This window comes from Bison bison, unplaced genomic scaffold, assembly GCF_000754665.1.
Source record: "Bison bison bison isolate TAMUID 2011002044 unplaced genomic scaffold, Bison_UMD1.0 scf7180017864334, whole genome shotgun sequence".
Taxonomy (NCBI): Eukaryota; Metazoa; Chordata; class Mammalia; order Artiodactyla; family Bovidae; genus Bison; species Bison bison.
The window spans coordinates 384,792-405,589 of record NW_011494906.1 but is presented as its reverse complement, the minus strand read 5'-3'; the positions used below and the strand labels follow the sequence as shown (position 1 = coordinate 405,589).

Below are 20,798 nucleotides of genomic sequence, written 5' to 3'. Positions count from 1 at the left end.
CACAATGAGGTACCATTTCACACCAGTCAGAATGGCTGCGATCCAGAAGTCTACAAGCAATAAATGCTGGAGAGGATGTGGAGAAAAGGGAACCCTCCTACACTCTTGGTGGGAATGCAAACTAGTATAGCCACTATGGACAACAGTGTGGAGACTCCTTAAAAAAAAACTGGAAATAGAACTGCCATACGACCCAGCAATCCCACTGCTGGGCATACACACCGAGGAAACCAGAATTGAAAGAGACACGTGTATCCCAATGTTTATTGCAGCACTGTTTATAATAGCCAGGACATGGAAGCAACCTAGATGTCCATCAGCAGATGAATGGATAAGAAAGTGGTGGTACATATACACAATGGAGTATTACTCAGGCATTAAAAAGAATACATTTGAATAGTTCTAATGAGGTGGATGAAACTGGAACCTATTATACAGAGTGAAGCAAGACAGAAAGAAAAACACCAATACAGTATACTAACACATATATATGGAATTTAGAAAAATGGTAACGAGAACCCTGTATGCGAGACAGCAAAAGAGACAAAGATGTATAGAACAGTCTTTTGGACTCTGGGGGGGGGATGATTTGGGATAATGGCATTAAAACATGTATAATATCATATAAGAAACGAATCGCCAGTCCAGGTTCGATGCAGGGTACAGGAAGCTTGGGGCTGGTGCACTGGGATGACCCGGAGGGATGGTATAGGGAGGGAGGTGGGAGGGGGGTTCAGGATGGGGAACATGTGTACACCCATGGCGGATGCATGTTGATGTATGGCAAAACCAATACAATATTGTAAAGTAAAAAAAATAATAATTAAAAAATAAATAAATAAAATAAAATAAAAATAAAAGAGTGGACATGAAACTATTTCATTAATTACAACAGTGTTGTGAGAGGGAGGCACTGATTTGAAGATAAAAGATGAGGGAAACACACCAAATAATACTGCCACAGAAATTAGTATATGAAGTAGAGTTGGTTATATCACTGTGTCAGTCTCTTCATTGAAGGTTTATGTTGAGAATTTCTGTCACAGTGTGGATTTGGGGGTTTATTTTTTCTTTAAATTTTAATGGAAGCAATTTTTGCCAATTGATACATGAAGATATTATGAATATATACAGATTAATGAATATTTCAACATGTAAAAATGTAGCAACCTCCAGATCAAAGCAGGAAAATCCTGATACCCCAGGATTCCCCTCACATATCCTGTACAATAATAAATAATAATAATAAATAATACCTCCACCACTGCCTCATTCTTGTTCTCTCCTCACTGCCCTCGCCTGTCCAGCTGCTCTCATCTCTTTCACTGCAGAAGAGTCTTGCCTGATCCTGACCTTCACCTAATGTAAATGATAAGAGGATTCTGTGACAGGCCCCCTTTTCTCATGCTCGTTCCTGAAGATTCACCCATTCTGCTGCGCGTAACATTAGGTGGTTTTCCTCCCTAGTGCTTCAGTTTTCATTAGATGAATACACTACAATTTCTTTTTTTTTTTTTCAAATTATACCTTTTTATTATTTTTTAATATAAATTTATTTATTTTGATTGGAGGTTAATTACTTTACACTATTGTATTGGTTTTGCCATACATCAACATGAATCTGCCACAGGTATACACGTGTTCCCCATCCTGAACCCCCCTCCCTTCTCCCTCCCCATTATGTACTTCAATGTTGGTGGACTTTTATTGGTTTCCAATTTGGATACATTTTATTTGTGTGTTAGCACAAGGGCTTCTGTAAGGAAATCTTGGTCATTGTCTCTTGAGGGGATATAAGTACTCACTTTGGTAGAGTCAAGAGGAGAAATTTTAAATATAATTCTTAATTTTTGAATACTGAATGCTCATGCACGAGAAACATACAGGACAACATAGACCCACTGACAAGCTTAAGTAAGTGACTATTGCATTGCATAATTGATCTCTTCCCAGGCATAGCCTAGTAGACCATTTATGCATTTAACTTTATTATGCTTTTTCATAATAAAGAATGAGGGGGAGGCACTGATTGGGAGATAGAAGATGAGGAAAAGACACCTAATAATACTTACATGGAAATTAGTGCCTCCTTCTTTTGAGGGGCTTCCCTGGTGGCTCAGACAGTAAAGAATCCATCTGCAGTGTGGGAGACCTGGGTTGGGAAGATCCCCTGGAGGAGGGCATGGAACCCTCTCCAGTGTTCTTGCCTGGAGAATCCCCAGGACAGAGGAGCCTGGTGGGCTACAGTCCATTGGGTTGCACAGAATCTGACACGACTAAGTGACTAAGTTCACAGCACATGCATTTTCAACTTTTCCATATTCACTAGGACATAGACTTGTGTTTCTGAATCCTAGACAATCAGAGTGGAAGGAAAAAGTAAAGATGACAGTCATCAGACACCTTTTTTGGAATACTGTGATCTGTGATGTTTCTTCTATTTTAATGTCTAAGTCTAGTTGTACTAAGTCTAGCTCTCTATAGGTATAGTAGATCATTAAAGTGGGCTTCTTTAAATGTTTTCTGGGTAAAATCTGAAGTGAGATCCTTTGATTCCATTTCTGATGTTACTGTTGGTATATGTTTGCTTTCCTGTATTCTTACACTGTTTCTTAGCCTTAAAAAATCAGGAATGAACTTTAAATTTCCTAGAACTGTGTTAATCCCCAGGGCACTATGCTGTCAAGTCAAGGGGACACAGACAGTATTTTCCAGCTTCAACCACTAGTTGAGAAAATAGAAATTCTTTGCAGTATTGGGATTGGGCGAGGAGGGGGAGGACTCACAGCATATAGACAACCCTCAAAAAGAAATTATTTCCCTAATTTCTAAGTTTTACTATTAATGCTTCTGTTGTCAAGTATTATATACTATCCTGTTTGGAGACTGAGTCACGTTATGTTTCCTCTTACTGTCATATTTGTGTTTAATAAATCAGACAAAAGAATGTCAGAAAAAGTGTTGTTTTCATATACAGCCATGTAATTTTTACGACAACTTTTCACTTTAAAATGAAGAATTACACAACTCAGATAGGGCCTTTATTGTTTAATATTGATCTCTGGCTGCCTGGGTGAATGTAATCATCAATTATAGTACCTTTGCTCTAAGTCTTATGGCTTATGTCTTTTTTCTTCTTTTTTTCCCCCCTCTACAGATTTGCAACCACAATACCCTATTTTGGCATCTTTATGAATCTACAGCACTTTGGGAGCAATATTTTCCTGTTCCAGGTAATCTTTGGAGCTCTCACTGTCTCAGTCCGAAGTCTTGCAGTTTTACCACTGAATCACATGGGCCGTCGACCAACCCAGATGTTTCTCATGTTCCTGGTGGGAATATCCATTTTGGTCAACACATTTGTGCCCCAAGGTGAGAGAAGACTGGACTTTGGGGAAATGAAGGGTCTTTTTCTCATTCTTCAAGGTTTGTTTGGTCATACTTGTCTGAAGCCAGGAGTAAAAAGAGGTCCTAATGAAAGGTTAAGTATTCCCCCAAACCAAACTGATGAGAAATTTTGCTAATAAGTTTTTGAGGAAAGAACTAAAGGTCAGTAAGGGGCAGCGCAAACATATATTTATCTTTCATCACATAGTGGAAACGTCTGGAAAATGGTCCCATTTATTCCAGGTAGTCTCTCTAGGACAGCAATCATTCACTTGTGGTTTTCCCATTCACACATTAAATAGCCAGTAAAGAGGGACGAGGCCTTGCAATTATATCCCATGTGAGAGCATACTATGGCCACTCCCTCTATTTGGGCTCTTCATTACCAGCTTTGATGACTGGTCTACTTCCCCATTTCTATGTATCTACATATGACTGTGAGCTTAAGTCACTATGACTATAGTTCTTGCTTAAGAAAGTCTCCCAGGAAATGAAAAAAAAATCCTCTTTTTCAAGTGGGGAAGGAGGGTGTAGTAGAAACAAGAACTGAAGCTGAGAAAAATCCTTGTCCATTCCCTATCAGATTACTTTATAAGTTAATAGAATGATGATATGTAATAATTAGGAGAAACTTGGTGGGCAATTTGCATCTCCAATGCAGGAATGTGACACAGCATTACAGATAGGTATTTTTATTGCTTCTCAGAATATCATCAATAATGCATTAATAATACTTCTTTACCATGGAGTTCTTTCCAATATTATCCAGTTATAATTACATTTCTTTTTATACTATGTAGAAAACTGATTCCCCTCAATTTTCTCAATTGTTCCTTAATTTTGACAATTTTTCCCAACTAGAGGCTTCAATTTTAGGTTCTTCATGTCTAACATTGATGTAGATCTAGCTTCTCCACAGCCTGTTCACTAATAGAGCAGTACTGTCCTGTTACTCTCTGGTGTCATACTTACCCCATGGCAATGCTGTATCTACGCTAGGTTGGTTGACTTATTTGGGTTTACCTGGGACTTTTCTGATTTTATCAATGAAAATCTCACATTATCAAAACCTTCAAATTCCCAGGATGACTGGTCACTTTAAAACCTGCACTTTAATTACAAACGTCTCAAGATTGGAGCTGAACATTAGACTCAGTAATTGTCCATGTCTTAACTTCAGCAATAAGGATATTGCAAATACCAGACAAAATTAGTGAAAGCAAATTTCTGCCACACTGTTTCCTTTTTCTTTTCTTGCAAATCTCAGATATGCAGATGGATTTGTTGCAATTATTCCAGATAGTTTTATGTAATTTTACCACATATATTGATGATTTTACATTTCTCAGTTTATCAACATATATATATATTCTATGGTATATTTCAAATCTATCAATAAACCATAGTTTTCTTTTTTTCCTGAGTAAATTTGGTGGATGCCACTTCCTCCAGCCCAGATTTCTTAGTGTTGCTGGTCTTCCTGTCTCCAGAAATGCAGACCCTGCGTGTGGCTTTGGCAAGTGTGGGAATTGGCTGTGTTGCTGCCTCTGTGTCTGCTCTTTCTGTCCACTCTAATGAACTCATCCCCACTCTCCTCAGGTAAGAGTTTATGGATGCTCTGCCAGGATCTAAAGTATGACTTTCCCATCTAACTGATGCTTATTTCAGGAGTGAACACAATAAGATCTTTAAGTTATAAATTAATCATTTGTAATGGTAATACTATATCAATAGCAACTATAGCCAAAGTTAATTGAAAAACCCAACTTTGTTCTGTGTATTGTTCTGAGCAGTAATTCAATTATCTTCTCATTAATCTTTTGAATCTCTTATTACTATAGGTCCAATGTGTAACATTCCATATAAAATAATGAAAATATATCAATACACTTGACAAAGACAGCTAGAAAACCAGGGAGCAAATCTCAATAACAAGGGTTTATCATCAAGCTCATGAATATAGTAATTGTGTTTCATTGCAGAATAATACCTCATGAATTTTGTGAGCAGATATTTACTGAATTACTACATCATGTCATTTATTCCTTCAGGGCAAACTTTTTAGGATTAGATATGCTAGCTAGTAGATGTGGGGCAACCCTGGCTCCCCTCTTGATGACCCTAGTAGTGTATCTACCCATCCTGCCCTGGATCATCTATGGAGTCTTTCCAATCATTGCTGGTCTTCTCATTCTTCTCCTACCTGAAACCAAAAATCTGCCCATTCCTGACACCATCCAGGATGTGGAAAATAAGTGAGTAAACCTACCATCCCCTGGGAGGGACTGTGTGCTTTGGATCTGTGGGTGAGAAAGGCAACACACCTCATGAGTCCCTCAGATCACTGGGGAGGCTGAGCCTTGCCTGGGATACTCCCATCTTGGGCCATTATCTTCATGAGAGGCAAGGTCATTTCCATCCATTGTGAATTCTAGTCTAGACTGCAGAGATCCCCTCTGCCCTGTTCTCATTGGTAGTTTTAGTGCTGAAGTGATGGTAATTAGCTCTGTTATGATTTTACATCCTATCTGTCCTCATGAGAAACACACATTCATATTGGGATCATGATCCTCAGATCCATAAGAGCTTGGGATAGAGGGGAAAGAAATGGGATGACTGGTGAAGGAGCATTGTTAGAAAAATCACGTTTTAAGGACTTTCCCACAATTTAAGGACTTTCTGTGGAAAGGCAGTAAAAAAGTTATTTATTTGCATGTGGCTGTAAGATTCAGTTTTGCTGCCACAAGTTATGCAAAGACTGAGGATAATAAGAAACTGGAAAAGGCATTTTAAAACTATAACATTGTATCTTAGTTTCATAGGGCTTCTACAGTAGAATCTGATAAACTGAGTGACTTAAACAAAATAAATTTACTGTGTCAAGTTTCAGGAGGCTGAAAGTCTGAGCTCAAGTTGTTGGCAGGACTCTACATCTTCTGAAGGCTCTAGAGAAGGGTCTGTTCCAGGTCTCTCCTGGATTCTGGTAGTTCCTTGGCTAGTGGAAAATAGCTCCAGTCTTCACATCGCATCCCCCTGGCATCACTTTATGTCTCAAGTTCCCCTCTTTTAATAAGAACATCATCATATTGGATCAGGGGCTCTTTCTAGTCCAGTTTGATCTCATCTTAATTAATCAGCAACAATCCCGTTTTCAAATATGATAATTGCATATTCTGAGGTAGATGGTTAAGACTTCAATATATATACTTTGGAAGGTACACAACTGAACCTATAACAAGTTGGGAACGCCTTTAGATTTTTAACCCACCTCCTGACTTATCAAAGGTGTCATTGGCCAGAGATCCAAATGACAAAGTGAGAATCCAAAAAGACCAAGTGCGAGTAGCACTTTTAAGTGCATTCATGTGCCTGCACAGTTGGTGTCATTTAGTCGCTAAGTCACATCTGATTCTTTTGGGACCCCATGGACTGTAGCCCATGAGGCTCCTCTGTCCATGGAATTTACCAGGCAAGAATATTGGAGTGGACTGCCATGCCCTTCTCCAGGGGATCTTTCTGACCCAGGGATCAAATCTGTGTCTCTTACATTGGCAGGAGAGTTCTTTACCATTGAGTCATCCTGATTCAGTGGTAAGGAATCTGTGACTTAGTGACTCAATAGCAACAATGAAAAAAGCTGATGGTTAGGGATCAGTTTGTACTTGTACAAGGAGGGCATCCAAACTTACTTTTATTTTTTCTCTTTCATAATGTCTATTCTTATTTTCTGATTGGTTGGTTAATTTGTTGTTTCTCCTTTGGTTTTTCAGCCAAAAATTCTCAAGAAAAATAAATGAAAAAGATTCTTACATAAAAGTGACAAAATTTTAAGGCTCTTCATGGTCTTGCTGGTGAGGAAGAAAAAATTATGAAGAAAAAATATCTCCAGGAGTAGATATCTCCTTTATATCTACAAAATGGCAAGAAAATACACTTGAAAAATACATCTCATCTATAATTATTGCATTAATTGGCAATTAAACATGTAATAAATGAGAATATGTAATTCCATGAACAGTCCCATTTTGGGGGGAAGGAGTCAAAAAAGTTTCAAATTTGTCAATAAATTATTAATAGACAATGTGATTCAGAAACAGAGGAATACCATGGCAGGTTCATGTAAGGAGGACCATATGATGAACTCTAAATAAATTTGCAAAAGTCAAATCAATCAATGTAATACACCACATTAACAAACTGAAAAATAAAAAGCCATATGATTATCTCAATAGATGCAGAGAAAGCCTTTGACAAAATTCAACATCCATTTATGATAAAAACTCTACAGAAAGCAGGAATAGAAGGAACATTCCTCAACATAATAAAAGCTATATATGACAAACCCACAGCAAATATTATCCTCAATGGTGAAAAATTCAAAGCATTTCCCCTAAAGTCAGGAACAAGGCAAGGGTGCCCACTATCACCACTACTATTCAACATAGTTTTGGAAGTTTTGGCTACAGCAATCAGAGCAGAAAAAGAAATAAAAGGAATCCAAATTGGAAAAGAAGAAGTAAAACTCTGTTTGCAGATGACATGATCCTTTACATAGAAAACTCTAAAGACGCCACTAGAAAATTACTAGAGCTAATCAATGAATATAATAAAGTTGCAGGATATAAAATCAACACACAGAAATCCCTTGCATTCCTATACACTAATAGTGAGAAAATAGAGAAATTAAGGAAACAATTCCATTCACCATTGCAATGAAAAGAATAAAATACTTAGGAATATATCTACCTAAAGAAACTAAAGACCTATATATAGAAAACTATAAAACACTGGTGAAAGAAATCAAAGAGGACACTAATAGATGGAGAAATATACCAAGTTCATGGATCAGAAGAATCAATATAGTGAAAATGAGTATGCTACCCAAAGCAATCTATAGATTCAATGCAATCCCTATCAAGCTCCCAACGGTATTTTTCACAGAGCTAGAACAAATAATTTCACAATTTGTATGGAAATACAAAAAACCTCGAATAGCCAAAGCAATCTTGAGAAAGAAGAATGGAACTGGAGGAATCAACCTGCCTGACTTTAGGCTCTACTACAAAGCCACAGTCATCAAGACAATATGGTACTGGCACAAAGACAGAAATATAGATCAATGGAATAAAATAGAAAGCCCAGAGATAAATCCACACACCTATGGACACCTTATCTTTGACAAAGGAAGCAAGAATATACAATGGAGAAAAGACAATCTCTTTAACAAGTGGTGCTGGGAAAACTGGTCAACCACTTGTAAAAGAATGAAACTAGAACACTTTCTAACACCATGTACTGCTACTGCTAAGTCACTTCAGTCATGTCCGACTCTGTGTGACCCCATAGACGGCAGCCCACCAGGCTCCCCCGTCCCCGGGATTCTCCAGGCAATAACACTGGAGTGGGTTGCCATTTCCTTCTCCAATGCATGAAAGTGAAAAGTGAAAGTGAAAGTGAAGTCGCTCAGTCATGTCTGACCCTCATCGACCCTATGGACTGCAGCCTTCCAGGCTCCTCCATCCATGGGATTCTCCAGGCAAGAGTACTGGAGTGGGGTGCCATTGCCTTCTCTGTACACAAAAATAAACTCAAAATGGATTAAAGATCTAAGCATAAGACCAGAAACTATAAAACTCCTAGAGGAGAACATAGGCAAAACACTCTCCAGCATAAATCACAGCAGGATCGTCTATGACCCACCTCCCAGAATATTGGAAATAAAAGCAAAAATAAACAAATGGGACCTAATTAAACTTAAAGGCTTTTGCACAACGAAGGAAACTATAAGGATGGTGAAGAGAGAGCCTTCAGAATGGGAGAAAATAATAGCAAATGAAGTAACTGACAAAGAATGAATCTCAAAAATATACAAGCAGCTCCTGCACCTCATTCCAGAAAAATAAATGACCCAATCAAAAAATTGGCCAAAGAACTAAACAGACATTTCTCCAAAGAAGACATATAGATGGCTAACAAACACATGAAAAGATCCTCAACATCACTCATTATCAGGAAAATGCAAATCAAAACCACCATGAGGTACCATCACACGCCAGTCAGAATGGCTGCTATCCAAAGTCTACAAACAATAAATGCTGGAAACAGTGTGGAGAAAAGGGAACTCTCTTACATTGTTCGTGGGAATGCAAACTAGTACAGTCACTATGGAGAACAGTGTGGAGATTCCTTAAAAAACTGGAATAGAACTGCCAAATGACCCAGCAATCCCACTGCTGGGCATACACACTGAGGAAACCAGAATTGAAAGAGACACGTGTACCCCAATGTTCATCACAGCACTGTTTATAATAGCCAGGACATGGAAGCAACCTAGATGTCCATCAGCAGATGAATGGATAAGAAAGCAGTGGTACATATACACAATGGAGTATTACTCAGCCATTAAAAAGAATCCATTTGAATCAGTTCTAATGAGGTGGATGAAACTGGAGCCTATTATACAGAGTGAAGTAAGCCAGAAAGAAAAACACCAATACAGTATACTAACTCATATATACGGAATTTAGAAAGATGTTAACGATAACCCTGTATGTGAGACAGCAAAAGAGACACAGATGTATAGAACAGTCTTTTGGACTCTGTGGGAGAGGGCGAGGGTGGGATGATTTGGGAGAATGGCATTGAAACATGTATAATATCATATGTGAAACGAGTCACCAGACCAGGGTCGATGCATGATACAGGATGCTCAGGGCTGGTGCACTGGGATGACCCAGAGGGATGGTACAGGGAGGGAGGTGGGAGGGGGGTTCAGGATGGGGAACATGTGTACACCCGTGGTGGATTCATGTTGATGTATGGCAAAACCAATACAATATTGTAAAGTAATTAGCCTCCAATTAAAATAAATAAATTTATATTCTAAAATAAATAAACAAACAAATAAATTTGCAAAAGTCAGAACTGTATAGTATATGCAACTGGACATTGAAAGAAATCCAGAAGCAAATATCAATATATCTGTAAACTTAGTGCATGATACTTTTGATGTCATAAATCACTGGCAATTAGAAAATTACGTTTTTTTTTGGAAATACATTCATTGAAATGGTAACAGTGGTGAACTTTAAGTGGTCAAATTTTAAGTGATTACTGTTTCTTTGCAATTTTTTATGTTCATGTTTTTAAAAAGTAAGCATACAAAATTAAAATATTATAAGGGGATGACCAAGTAACTGCTTAATAAGGAAATTGTTATGGATCAGCCATCTCAACAGAAGCAAAGCTATTGTTCAAGGTCATGGAAGAATGACCGTGAAGGCAATTCAGAGAGCTGCCACTCCATTCAAAAGCCCAGAGGGCAAGGGGCTGAGAGGGCCTTGTTGTTATTGTTATTTGGTCGCTAAGTCATGTCTGACTGCCACCCCAAGTGAGCTCTGCCTGGTGCTGTCTCATCTTGTTGTTGTCTATGGTTCCCTTATTTTTGGTATAATTTACACATGGTAAAAAGTACAAATCCCAAGGTCAAAATTCAGTGTATTTGCATAAATTCATATACCAGGGGCAAGTGCAACCCAATCAACAGGGAGATTAATTTCCATTCCAGAAATTACTTTTGTGCTCATTCCTCAGTCAGAATTGTCCCTTAGCCTTCAATCCTCTTCCACTGTGTATTTCACTAGGTGTTAACTTTGTTTCTCCTAGAACATCACGTAAGTTTATTACAGATTTATACTTTTTTTGTATTGACATTTGCTTGGTATATTGTACTTGAAATTCATGCCTGTTGTTGTTTGTATCAGTATTTTATTCCTTTTTATTGCCATGAAGTATTACATAGTATGGATTTGAAAATACTGCCAAGTTAGATATCTGAAAAAGGGTTAATATCCAAAATTCATAAGTAACTCCTACAATTCAATAACAAAATACCAAGTAACCCAATTTAAAAATAGACAAAGAACCCTAATAGACATTTTCCTAAAGAAGATATACAAATGGCCATCAGTTTTTGGACAGTTGCTCAACATTACTGATCATCATGGAAAGGAAAATCAAAACTACAATGGAGAATCTCCTCACACCTCTTAGAATGGCTGTGATGGAATAAAATTTATACTTTAAAGCAGGACAAGAAACTTTAAGCATGACATACTCCCTGCCCATACTGATCCCTCCTTCATATGCAATGTGTATCTGCGTTATACATTAATCAGAGCTCCTAAAGGATGAGACTGCTCAACTGTAACAGGTAATGGTGACCTGCTGCTTGCTTGGTGTGTGCAGAACTGGACTATGTATCTTTGGTGAACTTGATGCAAAATGTCAGTGTGTCATTTGTGACATAAATTTCTTTGTCTCAAAAAAATATATATATGACTGTGCCTTCAACTTCTAACAAATAGAACAGTCCTCAGAGTTTTCTGAAAGGCTGTCTCCTGGATTACAATCCTCAGCCTGGTTCAAATAAAATTCTCTATTTCTCCTTTGGATTGACTACTGGTTAATTTTTGATTCACAGCTAGCATCAAGAAGACAAGAGATAATAAGTGTTGGTGAGTATGTGGTTATGGTTGTTATTTAGTTGCTGAGTCTTGTCCAACAGTTCTGCGATGCCATGGGCTATATCTTGCCAGGATCCTCTGTCCTTGGAATTTTCCAGGCAAGAATACTGGAGTGGGTTGCCATTTCCTTCTCCATGGGATCTTCTTGACCTAAGGATCAAGCCTCCCTCTCCTGCATTGCAGGCGGATTCTTTACCACTGAGCCACCAGGGACATTAATATGTGGAGTAGAGGCAATACTTGGTGCTAATATGAATCAGTGCAGTCATTATGGAAAACAGCATAAAGATTCCACAAAAAAATTTTTTTTTAAATAGCATATAATCCAGCAATCCTGTTTCTTGTTTTATGTGCAAAAGGAATGAAAACAGGACAATGAAAAGATATTTGCATTCCCATGATTATTTTTTACAATAACAAAGAAGCAACATAAGTGCTCATCTGAAAGTGAGTGGTTAAAAACATAGTGTAAGTTTAAATAATAGGATATTAATCAGTCATGAGAAAAATAGAAGTGTTATTTGTGAAAACATGAATATACCTTGACAGCACTGTGCTAAGTAAGATAAATCAGACAGAGAATAACAGATACTGTATATAAGTTAGACATCAAATGTAAAAAAAGTCAAACTTGTGCAAAATGGTATAAGTAGGATGGTGGTTATCAGGAGCTGAGAGACCGGGGAATTGGGGAAAAGTTTAATGGTACAAATTTGCAACTAGTAGATAAGATGTAATGCATAATTTGTGATTATAGTCAACAATGTAGGTGTGTGTACGTGTGTGTGTGTGTGTTTGTGTATGTATGTGTGTGTTAGTTGCTCAGTCGTGTCTGGCACTTTGCAATCCCATGGACTATAGCTTGCCAGGCTCCTCTGTCCATGAAAGTCTCTTGGCAAGAATGCTGGAGTGGGTTGCCATTTCCTTCTCCAGGCGATCTTCCCAAACCAGGGGTCAATCTTGGGTCTCCCGCATTGCAGGCAAATTCTTTCCCATCTGAGCTACCAGGAAAGCCCATAGTCAACAATACTACATTGCAAATTTCAAATGTTGTTAGTCTGGATCTTAATTATTCTCCACACGAAAAAGAAATGATAATTTTGTGGCATGATTAGAGTGTTAGCTTGTAGCTAACACTATGATAATAATCATATTGAAGTATATAAATGTATCAAATCAGCACTGCTGTATATCTTCTTGTTTAGTTGCTAAGTCATGTCCAACTCTTTGCAACCCCATGGACTATAGCCCACCAGGCCACTCTGTCATGGATTTCCCAGGCAAGAATACTGGAGTTGGTTGCCATTTTCTTCTCCAGAGGATCTTCCCTACCCAGGGATCATACCCACCAGTTTCTTGTATTGGCAGCAGATTCTTGACCACTAAGCCACCAGGGAAGCCCCCACTGTATATCTTTTGCATGTGAGCTAAGTCACTTCAGTCATGTCTGATTTTTTGCGACCCCATGGAATATAGCCCACCAGGCTTCTCTGTCCATGGGATTTCCTAACCAAGAATACTGGAGTGGGTTGCCTTGCCCTTCTCTAGGGGAGCTTTCCATCCTAGGGACCGAACCTGCATATTCTCCATTTCCTGCAGTGGCAGGGGGGTTCTTTACCACTAGCACCACTTGGGAAGCCCCTTATCTTAACCTTATACAATTTTTTATGTCCATTATATCTCAATAAAGAACAAACAGACAAATAAAAACTTGAAACAATCCTGTTGGGCTTTGCCAGTTAAATTAACAATGTATATACATTTCATGTATTCAACAGTGAAAAGAAATAAGCTATAGAAACACATAGAATGGGGCTTCCCTGGTAGCTCAGCAGGTAGAGAATCCACCTGCAATGAGGAAACCTGGGTTCAGTCCCTGGGCTGGGAAGATCCCCTATAGAAGGGAATGGCTACCCACTCCAATATTCTGGCCTGGAGAATTCCATAGACTATTCCATGGGATGGCAAAGAGTTGGACAGGATTGACTGACTTTTACAATAGGATAGGCTGTCCAGGTGACTCACTGGGTAAAGAATCCGCCTGCCATGTGTGAGACCTGGATTCGATCCCTGGTTTGGGAAGATCCCCTGGAGGAGGGCATGGCAACCCACTCCAGTATTCTTGCCTCGAGAATCCCATGGACAGAGGAGCCTGGCAGGCTACAGTCCATGGAGTGGCAAAGGATCGGATGTGACTGAGTGACTAACACTTTCACTTTTCATTTTATTTGCATCTTGATACAATTTTCAACACGATGTGTGTGTTTTTTTTTTTAATCTTTTCTTTCAGATATTCCATTATAAGTGCATAGAAATGCAACAGGTCTCTGTATTAATCTTGTGTCCTATAGCCTTGCTAACTTCATTCATTACCTCTAACAGTTTGTTGGCCGTTACTTTAGGTTTTTCTGTAGAGAGTATCATGACATCTACAAATAGTGATAGCCTTACCATTTGGATACATTTTAGTTCTTTTCCTTGTCTGATTGCTGTGCACAGGACTTTCAGTACTTTGTTAAATAGAAGTGGTGAAAGTAGGCATCCTTATTTTGTTCCTGAATTTACCAGAAGTCTTTCAACATTTTGCCTTTGAGTATTACATTGGCCATAGGTGGTTTTGTTAAGAGGCCTTTATTATGTTGAGTTATGTTCCTGCTATAACCACTTTGATGAAAGTTTTTATAATGAATGGATGTTGAATTTTGTCAAATGTGTCTTCTTTGTCCATTGAGGTAATTATGTGATTTTTTGGTCTTTCTTGTGACCCTGGAATAAATCCAATTTGATCATGGTAAATGATCCTTTTTATATACTGTTGGATTTAGCTTGGTAATATTTTTTGTTGAGGATTTTTGCATCTATATTCATCAAAGATACGGGCATGTGATTTTCTTTTATTTCTTGTGTTGTCTGATTTTGGTATCAGGGTAATAAGTGCAGCATTGTAGAATGAAGTTGGGAGTGTTACCTCATCTTCATTTTCTGGTAAATTTTTGAGAAGAACAGGTTTCATTTCTTCTTTATATGTTTGGTAGAATTCCTCAGTGAAGCTGTCCAGTCCTGGACTTTTTTTTTGGCACGGATTTAAAAAAAATACAGACTCTACTTCACACATAGTGATTGGTCTGTTCAAACTGTCTGTTTCATCTTGGCTTATTTTTGGCAGGCAGTATGTTTCTAGAAATTTGTTTATTTCTTCTAAGTTGTCCAATTTGTTGGTGTATATTTGTTCATAGTATTCAATTCTAGTTTTTTTTTCTCTGTATTTCTATGGCATCAGTTATTATTATTTCTCTTCTTTCCTTTCTAATTTTGTTTATTTGAGTCCTCTATCATTTACTTTTGGTGAGTCTGGAAGTTTGTCAAACCTCTGAGTCTAGAGGTTTATCAATTTTGTTTATCTTTTCAAAATATTAGCTCTTGGTTCCTTTGATCTTTACCTCTGATTTTTAAAAGCTCTCGTTTATTGATCTCCTCACTGATCTTTATTATTTCCTTCTTCTGCTGACTTTGGGCTTCTTTTTTCTGATTATTTTAGATAGTACGTTAGGTCTTTTATCTAAGATTTTTCTTGTTCCTTGGTGAAGGTATGTACAGCTCTAAATTTCCATGGTAGAATTGGCTTTTTTGAATCATTAGCTCATTGGGTTTCCTCTTTGATTTGATCATTAACTTATTGGGTTTTTAGTAGTATGTCGATGGACGTGAGTCTGAGTGAACTCTGGGGGTTGGTGATGGACAGGGAGGCTTGGTGTGCTGCGATTCATGGGGTCGCAAAGAGTTGGACACGACTGAGCAACTGAACTGAACTGTATAGTCCTCATGTATTTATTCTTTTCTGATTTTTTTTCCTGAAATTGATTTCTAGCTTCATAACATTGTGGTCAGAAAATATGCTTGATATAATTTCTATCTTCTTAAATTTGTTGAGACTCGTTTGGTTACCTAGTATGTAGTCTGTTCTGGAGAACATTCTATGCACAATTTAAAGAATGTGTATTTTGCTGTCTCGTAAAATACACATTCTTTAAATTGTGCATAGAATGTTCTCCAGTCCAGGTTCGATGCACGATACTGGATGCTTGGTGCTAGTGCACTGGGACGACCCAGAGGGATGGTATGGGGAGGGAGGAGGGAGGAGGGTTCAGGATGGGGAACACATGTATACCTGTGGCGGATTCATTTTGATTTGGCAAAACTAATACAATTATGTAAAGTTTAAAAATAAAATAAAATTTAAAAAAATAAAGAAAAAAGAAAAAAAAAAGAATCTGTATTTTGTTTTATTTGTTTTTGGTTTGAATGTAGCATCCATTAGATATCAATTAAGTCCAACATTGTTTCATTTAGGACCTCTTTTGCTTTATTGTTTTTCTTTCTGGATATTCTCTCCACTGATGTCAGAGGGGTTTACAGTATCTACAATTTCTGTATTATTGTCATTTTCTCCCTTTATGTCTATTAGTATTTATATATATAAGTGCTCCTATATTGGGTGTGTGTTTTAATGAATGTAATGGCCTCTTCTTGTATTGATCTCTTTATCATTATTTATGCCCTTCTTTGTCTTTCTTTATGTCTTTGTTTTAAAGTCTGTTTTGTCTGACATGATTGCTACTCCTGATCTCTTATTTCCATTTGAATAAAATATCTTTTCCCACACATTCAGCCTGTCTTTTGTCTTGATGTGAATCTCTGGTGGACAGCATACTGCAGGTTCTTATTTTTTTAATCCAATTAACCACTCTGACTTTTTTTTAAAAGATTAATTTATTTATTTTAATTGGAGGCTAATTACTTTACAATATTGTGGAGGTTTTTGCCATACATTGATATGAATCAGCCACGAGTGTGCATGTGTCCCCCCATTCAGAACCCCCTTCACACCTCCCTCCCCATCCCATCCCTCTGGGTTGTCCCAGTGCACCAGCTTTGCCACTCTGACTTTTGATCTGGCTATTTAGTATGTTGACATTTAAAGTAATTATTGATAGCATGTACTTATGACCATCTTAATTTTTGTTTTCTGATTGTTTTTGTAGTTCTTCCTTTTCATTTCTTCTTCTTTTTGTTTTTCCTTTTATAGTTTGATGATTTTCCTTTTTAGTATGCTTTCTTTCTTTTTAGTTTTTGTGAATCTGTTGTTTATTTTTGATTTGTGGTTACCATGAAGTTCATGAAGTTCACCACTATGTTTTCTTTCTGTAACCTATATTCATTTAAGTTCAACAACATTCTAAAAGATCTACCTTTTTGTACTTCCCCCTACATTTTTTGATGTCTTATTTATATCTTCACGCTTATCCTTTTTACTGTGTATTGTGTTTATAATTGTCTTTATAAGTTTATATCTCTTTTAATCTACATACTGGCTTATTTTACTAATCTTCAATCATTTCTTTTTTTTAAATTTTATTTTATTTTTAAACTTTACATAATTGTATTAGTTTTGCCAAATATCAAAATGAATCCACCACAGGTATACATGTGTTCCCCATTCTGAACCCTATATATTTGCCTTTCCTACTGTGATTCTCTCTTTTCTTTATATTCTTGCTTATTCTCTATTTAGAGAAGACCCTTCAGCATTTCATTTAGTTTAGGCTTAGTATTGTTGAATTTGATATTATTATGAAGGTAGGTAAGCTTCATGTCCTCTTACACCATCATCTTGATCCCTCCCCTCTAAAACAGCTGTAAGTGACAGAGTTTAAAAAATGGAAAACTCACTAATAGTTGCCAAAATTGGAAAGGGAATAATAGGAGCAAGGCCAGATGGTATATTTATATCAGTACAACAAGAAGAATACTTTAGTTAGGAATTCTTTAGTATCTTGACTGTGGAGATGGGCACAGGAAGCTACACAGATGATTAACCTATATGGTACTAAGTATCACACACACACACACAAATACAGGTAAAACTGATTGAGAAATCTGGATAAGATCAGTATATTGTATCACTCTCAAAAAACTAATAGTAACATTATACTATAATTTTACAAATATTATAATTGGGGGAAGCTGGGTGAAGTGCATGCAGTTTATCATATTATTTCCTACAGTTGCATGTGAATCTATAATAATCTCCTATAACACACCAATTAAAAATGTTTATGAGTGTTATAGCATGTAAATTATAAGAAATCTGGAATGGTTATATTAATATAAGAAAATAAACAGTTGAAATTGAGGAGTATTACTAGAGATAAAGAGGCCAAGTTCATAATGAGAAAATGATCAATTCATCAGGATTCTTAACATCACCACATAAAAGATCCTTAATATATTCTGTTAAATAAATAAATAAACCTGAGAAAATAAACCCTTATGTGAGCTTACCTATCACTACTTTTCTCCTGTATCTTTATTTGGAAGAATTTAAACTTATTGTGAGGTCTTGGTGTGATTTAAATTGATGCAGAATGTCAGTTACCAAAATGTAGTAATTGTGCCACTACCATACTGTCTTGATGACTGTAGCTTTGTAGTATAATCTGAAGTCAAGAAGGTTGAGTCTTCCAGCTCCATCCTTCTTTCTCAAGACTGCTTTGGTGGTTTGGTGTCTTCTCCATTTCCATATGAATTGTGACATTTTTTGTTCTAGTTCTGTGAAAAATGACATTGGTAATTTGATAGGGATCACATTGAACCTGTAGATTGCATTTGGTAGTACAGTCATTTTCACAATATTGATTCTTCCTTTCCGGGAACATGGAATATCTCTCCATCTGTTTATGTCATCTTTGATTTCTTTCATCAGTGTCTTATAATTTTCTGTATACAGTTCTTTTGTCTCAGATTATTATTATTCCTAGATATTTTATTCTTTTTGTTGCAATGGTGAATGGGATTGATTCTTTAATTTCTCTTTTTGATTTTTCATTGTTAGTATATAGGAATGCAAGTGATTTCTGGGTATTGATTTTGTATCCTGTGACTTTGCTAAACTCACTGATTAGCTCTAGTAATTTTCTGATAGTATCTGTAGGGTTTTCTATGTAAAGTATCATGTCATCTTCAAGTAGTGAGAGCTTTACTTCTTCTTTTCCAATCTGAATTCCTTTTCTTTCTCTTTTTTTCTCTGATTGCTATAGCTAGGACTTTCAAAACTATGTTGAATAATAGTGGTGAGAGCAGACATGCTTGTCTTGTCCCTGGCACAAATACAGAAATCTAGACCAATGGAACAAGATAGAAAGCCCAGAAATAAACCCATGCACCTTTGGGTACCTTATTTTTTTAAAAGAAGGCAAGAATATACAATGGGGAAGAGACAGCCTCTTCAATAAATGGTGCTGGGAAAACTGGACAGCTAGCCACATGTGAAATAATGAAATTAGAACACTTCCCAATATCATACACAAAGATAAACTCAAATTGATTAAAGACCTAAATGTAAGACCAGAAACTATAAAACTTTTAGAGGAAAACATAGGCAGAACACTCCATGACATAAATCAAAGCAAGATCTTCTATGACCCACCTCCTAGAGTAATGGAAATAAAAACAAAAGTAAACAAGTGGGACCTGATTAAACGTAAAAGCTCTTGCACAGCAAAGGAAACTATAAGCAAGGTGAAAAGACAACCCTCAGAATGGGAGGAAATAATAGCCAATGAATCAACTGACAAAGGAATAATTTTCAAAATATGCAAGCAGCTCATACAACTCAATGCCAGAAAAGCAAACAACCCAATCAAAAAGTGGGAAAAAGACCTAAACAGACATTTCTCCAAAGAAGACATACAGATGGCTAACAAACTCATGACAAAATACTCAATATCGCTCATTATTAGAGAAATGCAAATCAAAACTACAATGAGACATCGCCTCACACCAGTCAGAATGGTCATCATCAAAAAGTCTACAAACAGCAAATGCTGTAGAGGGTGTGGAGAAAGGGAACCCTCTTGCTCTGTTGGTGGAAATGTAAATTGATACAGCCACAATGGAAGACGGTATGGAGATTCCTTAAAAAACTAGGAACAAAACCACCGTATGACCTAGCAATCCTACTCCTAGGCATACACCCTGAGGAAACCAAAATTGAAGCAGACACATGTATCCCAGTGCTCACTGCAGCACTATTTACAATAGCTAGAACATGGAAGCAACCTAGATGTCCATAGACAGATGAATGGATAAAGAAGTTGTGGTACGTACACACAAAGGAATATTACTCAGCCATAAAAAGGAACACATTTGAGTCAGTTGCAAAAGGGTGGACGAACATAGAGCCTATTATACAGAGTGAAGTGAGTCAGAAAGAGAAAGATAAATACCATATTCTAACGCATATGTATGGAATAAGATGGCACTGAAGAATTTATTTGCAGGGAAGCAATGGAGAAACAGACATAGAGAATAGATTTATGGACATGGGGAGAGGGGAGGAGAGGGTGAGATGTATGGAGAGAATAACATGGAAACTTATGTTACCATATGTAAAGTAGATAGCCAATGGGAATTTGCTGTATGTCTCAGGGAATTCAAACAGCAGCTCTGTATCAACCTAGAGGGGTGGCATGGGGAAGGAGATGGGAAGGAGGTTCAAGAGGGAGGGGACATAAGTATACCTATGACTAATTAATGTTGAGGTTTGACAGAAAACAACAAAATTCTGTAAAGCAACTATTCTTCAATTTAAAAAAAATAAAAATTTAAAAATGTAGTTATTGCACCACATTCCACTTTGCTTTAATTAAAAACAAAGGATTATATTTTGTTAATTATTTTAATCTAAATTCAATGAAAAACAGAAAAACACTTGTTTTATCTTCTTTCCACAGGAAAATCATAAAGCAGTTCACTTCTATGTGTCTCAAATTCTGTTTTCTGGAAATGACTGAAGACTGTGTGGCAGTCTCATTTTAACACATTTAG

At 37.0% G+C, this 20,798-nt stretch overlaps 1 protein-coding gene across 3 annotated transcripts in view; it reads left to right on the top strand.

Annotated features, from left to right (window-relative positions):
- The window catches only part of LOC104998659 (solute carrier family 22 member 10-like), a 31,670-nt gene extending 24,044 nt beyond the window's left edge, over window positions 1-7,626 (top strand). For 2 of the 3 annotated variants that reach the window (XM_010853957.1, XM_010853959.1), the window contains 4 exons: window positions 3,158-3,372; window positions 4,878-4,986; window positions 5,439-5,642; window positions 7,158-7,626. In XM_010853957.1, the coding sequence (XP_010852259.1) occupies window positions 3,158-3,372; window positions 4,878-4,986; window positions 5,439-5,642; window positions 7,158-7,218 (589 nt within the window). In that variant the 3' untranslated portion in view covers window positions 7,219-7,626. The remainder of the gene's footprint in view (window positions 1-3,157; window positions 3,373-4,877; window positions 4,987-5,438; window positions 5,643-7,157) is intronic. The other variant, XM_010853958.1, reaches the window with a different exon arrangement.
- Window positions 7,627-20,798: the final 13,172 nt, after the last annotated feature.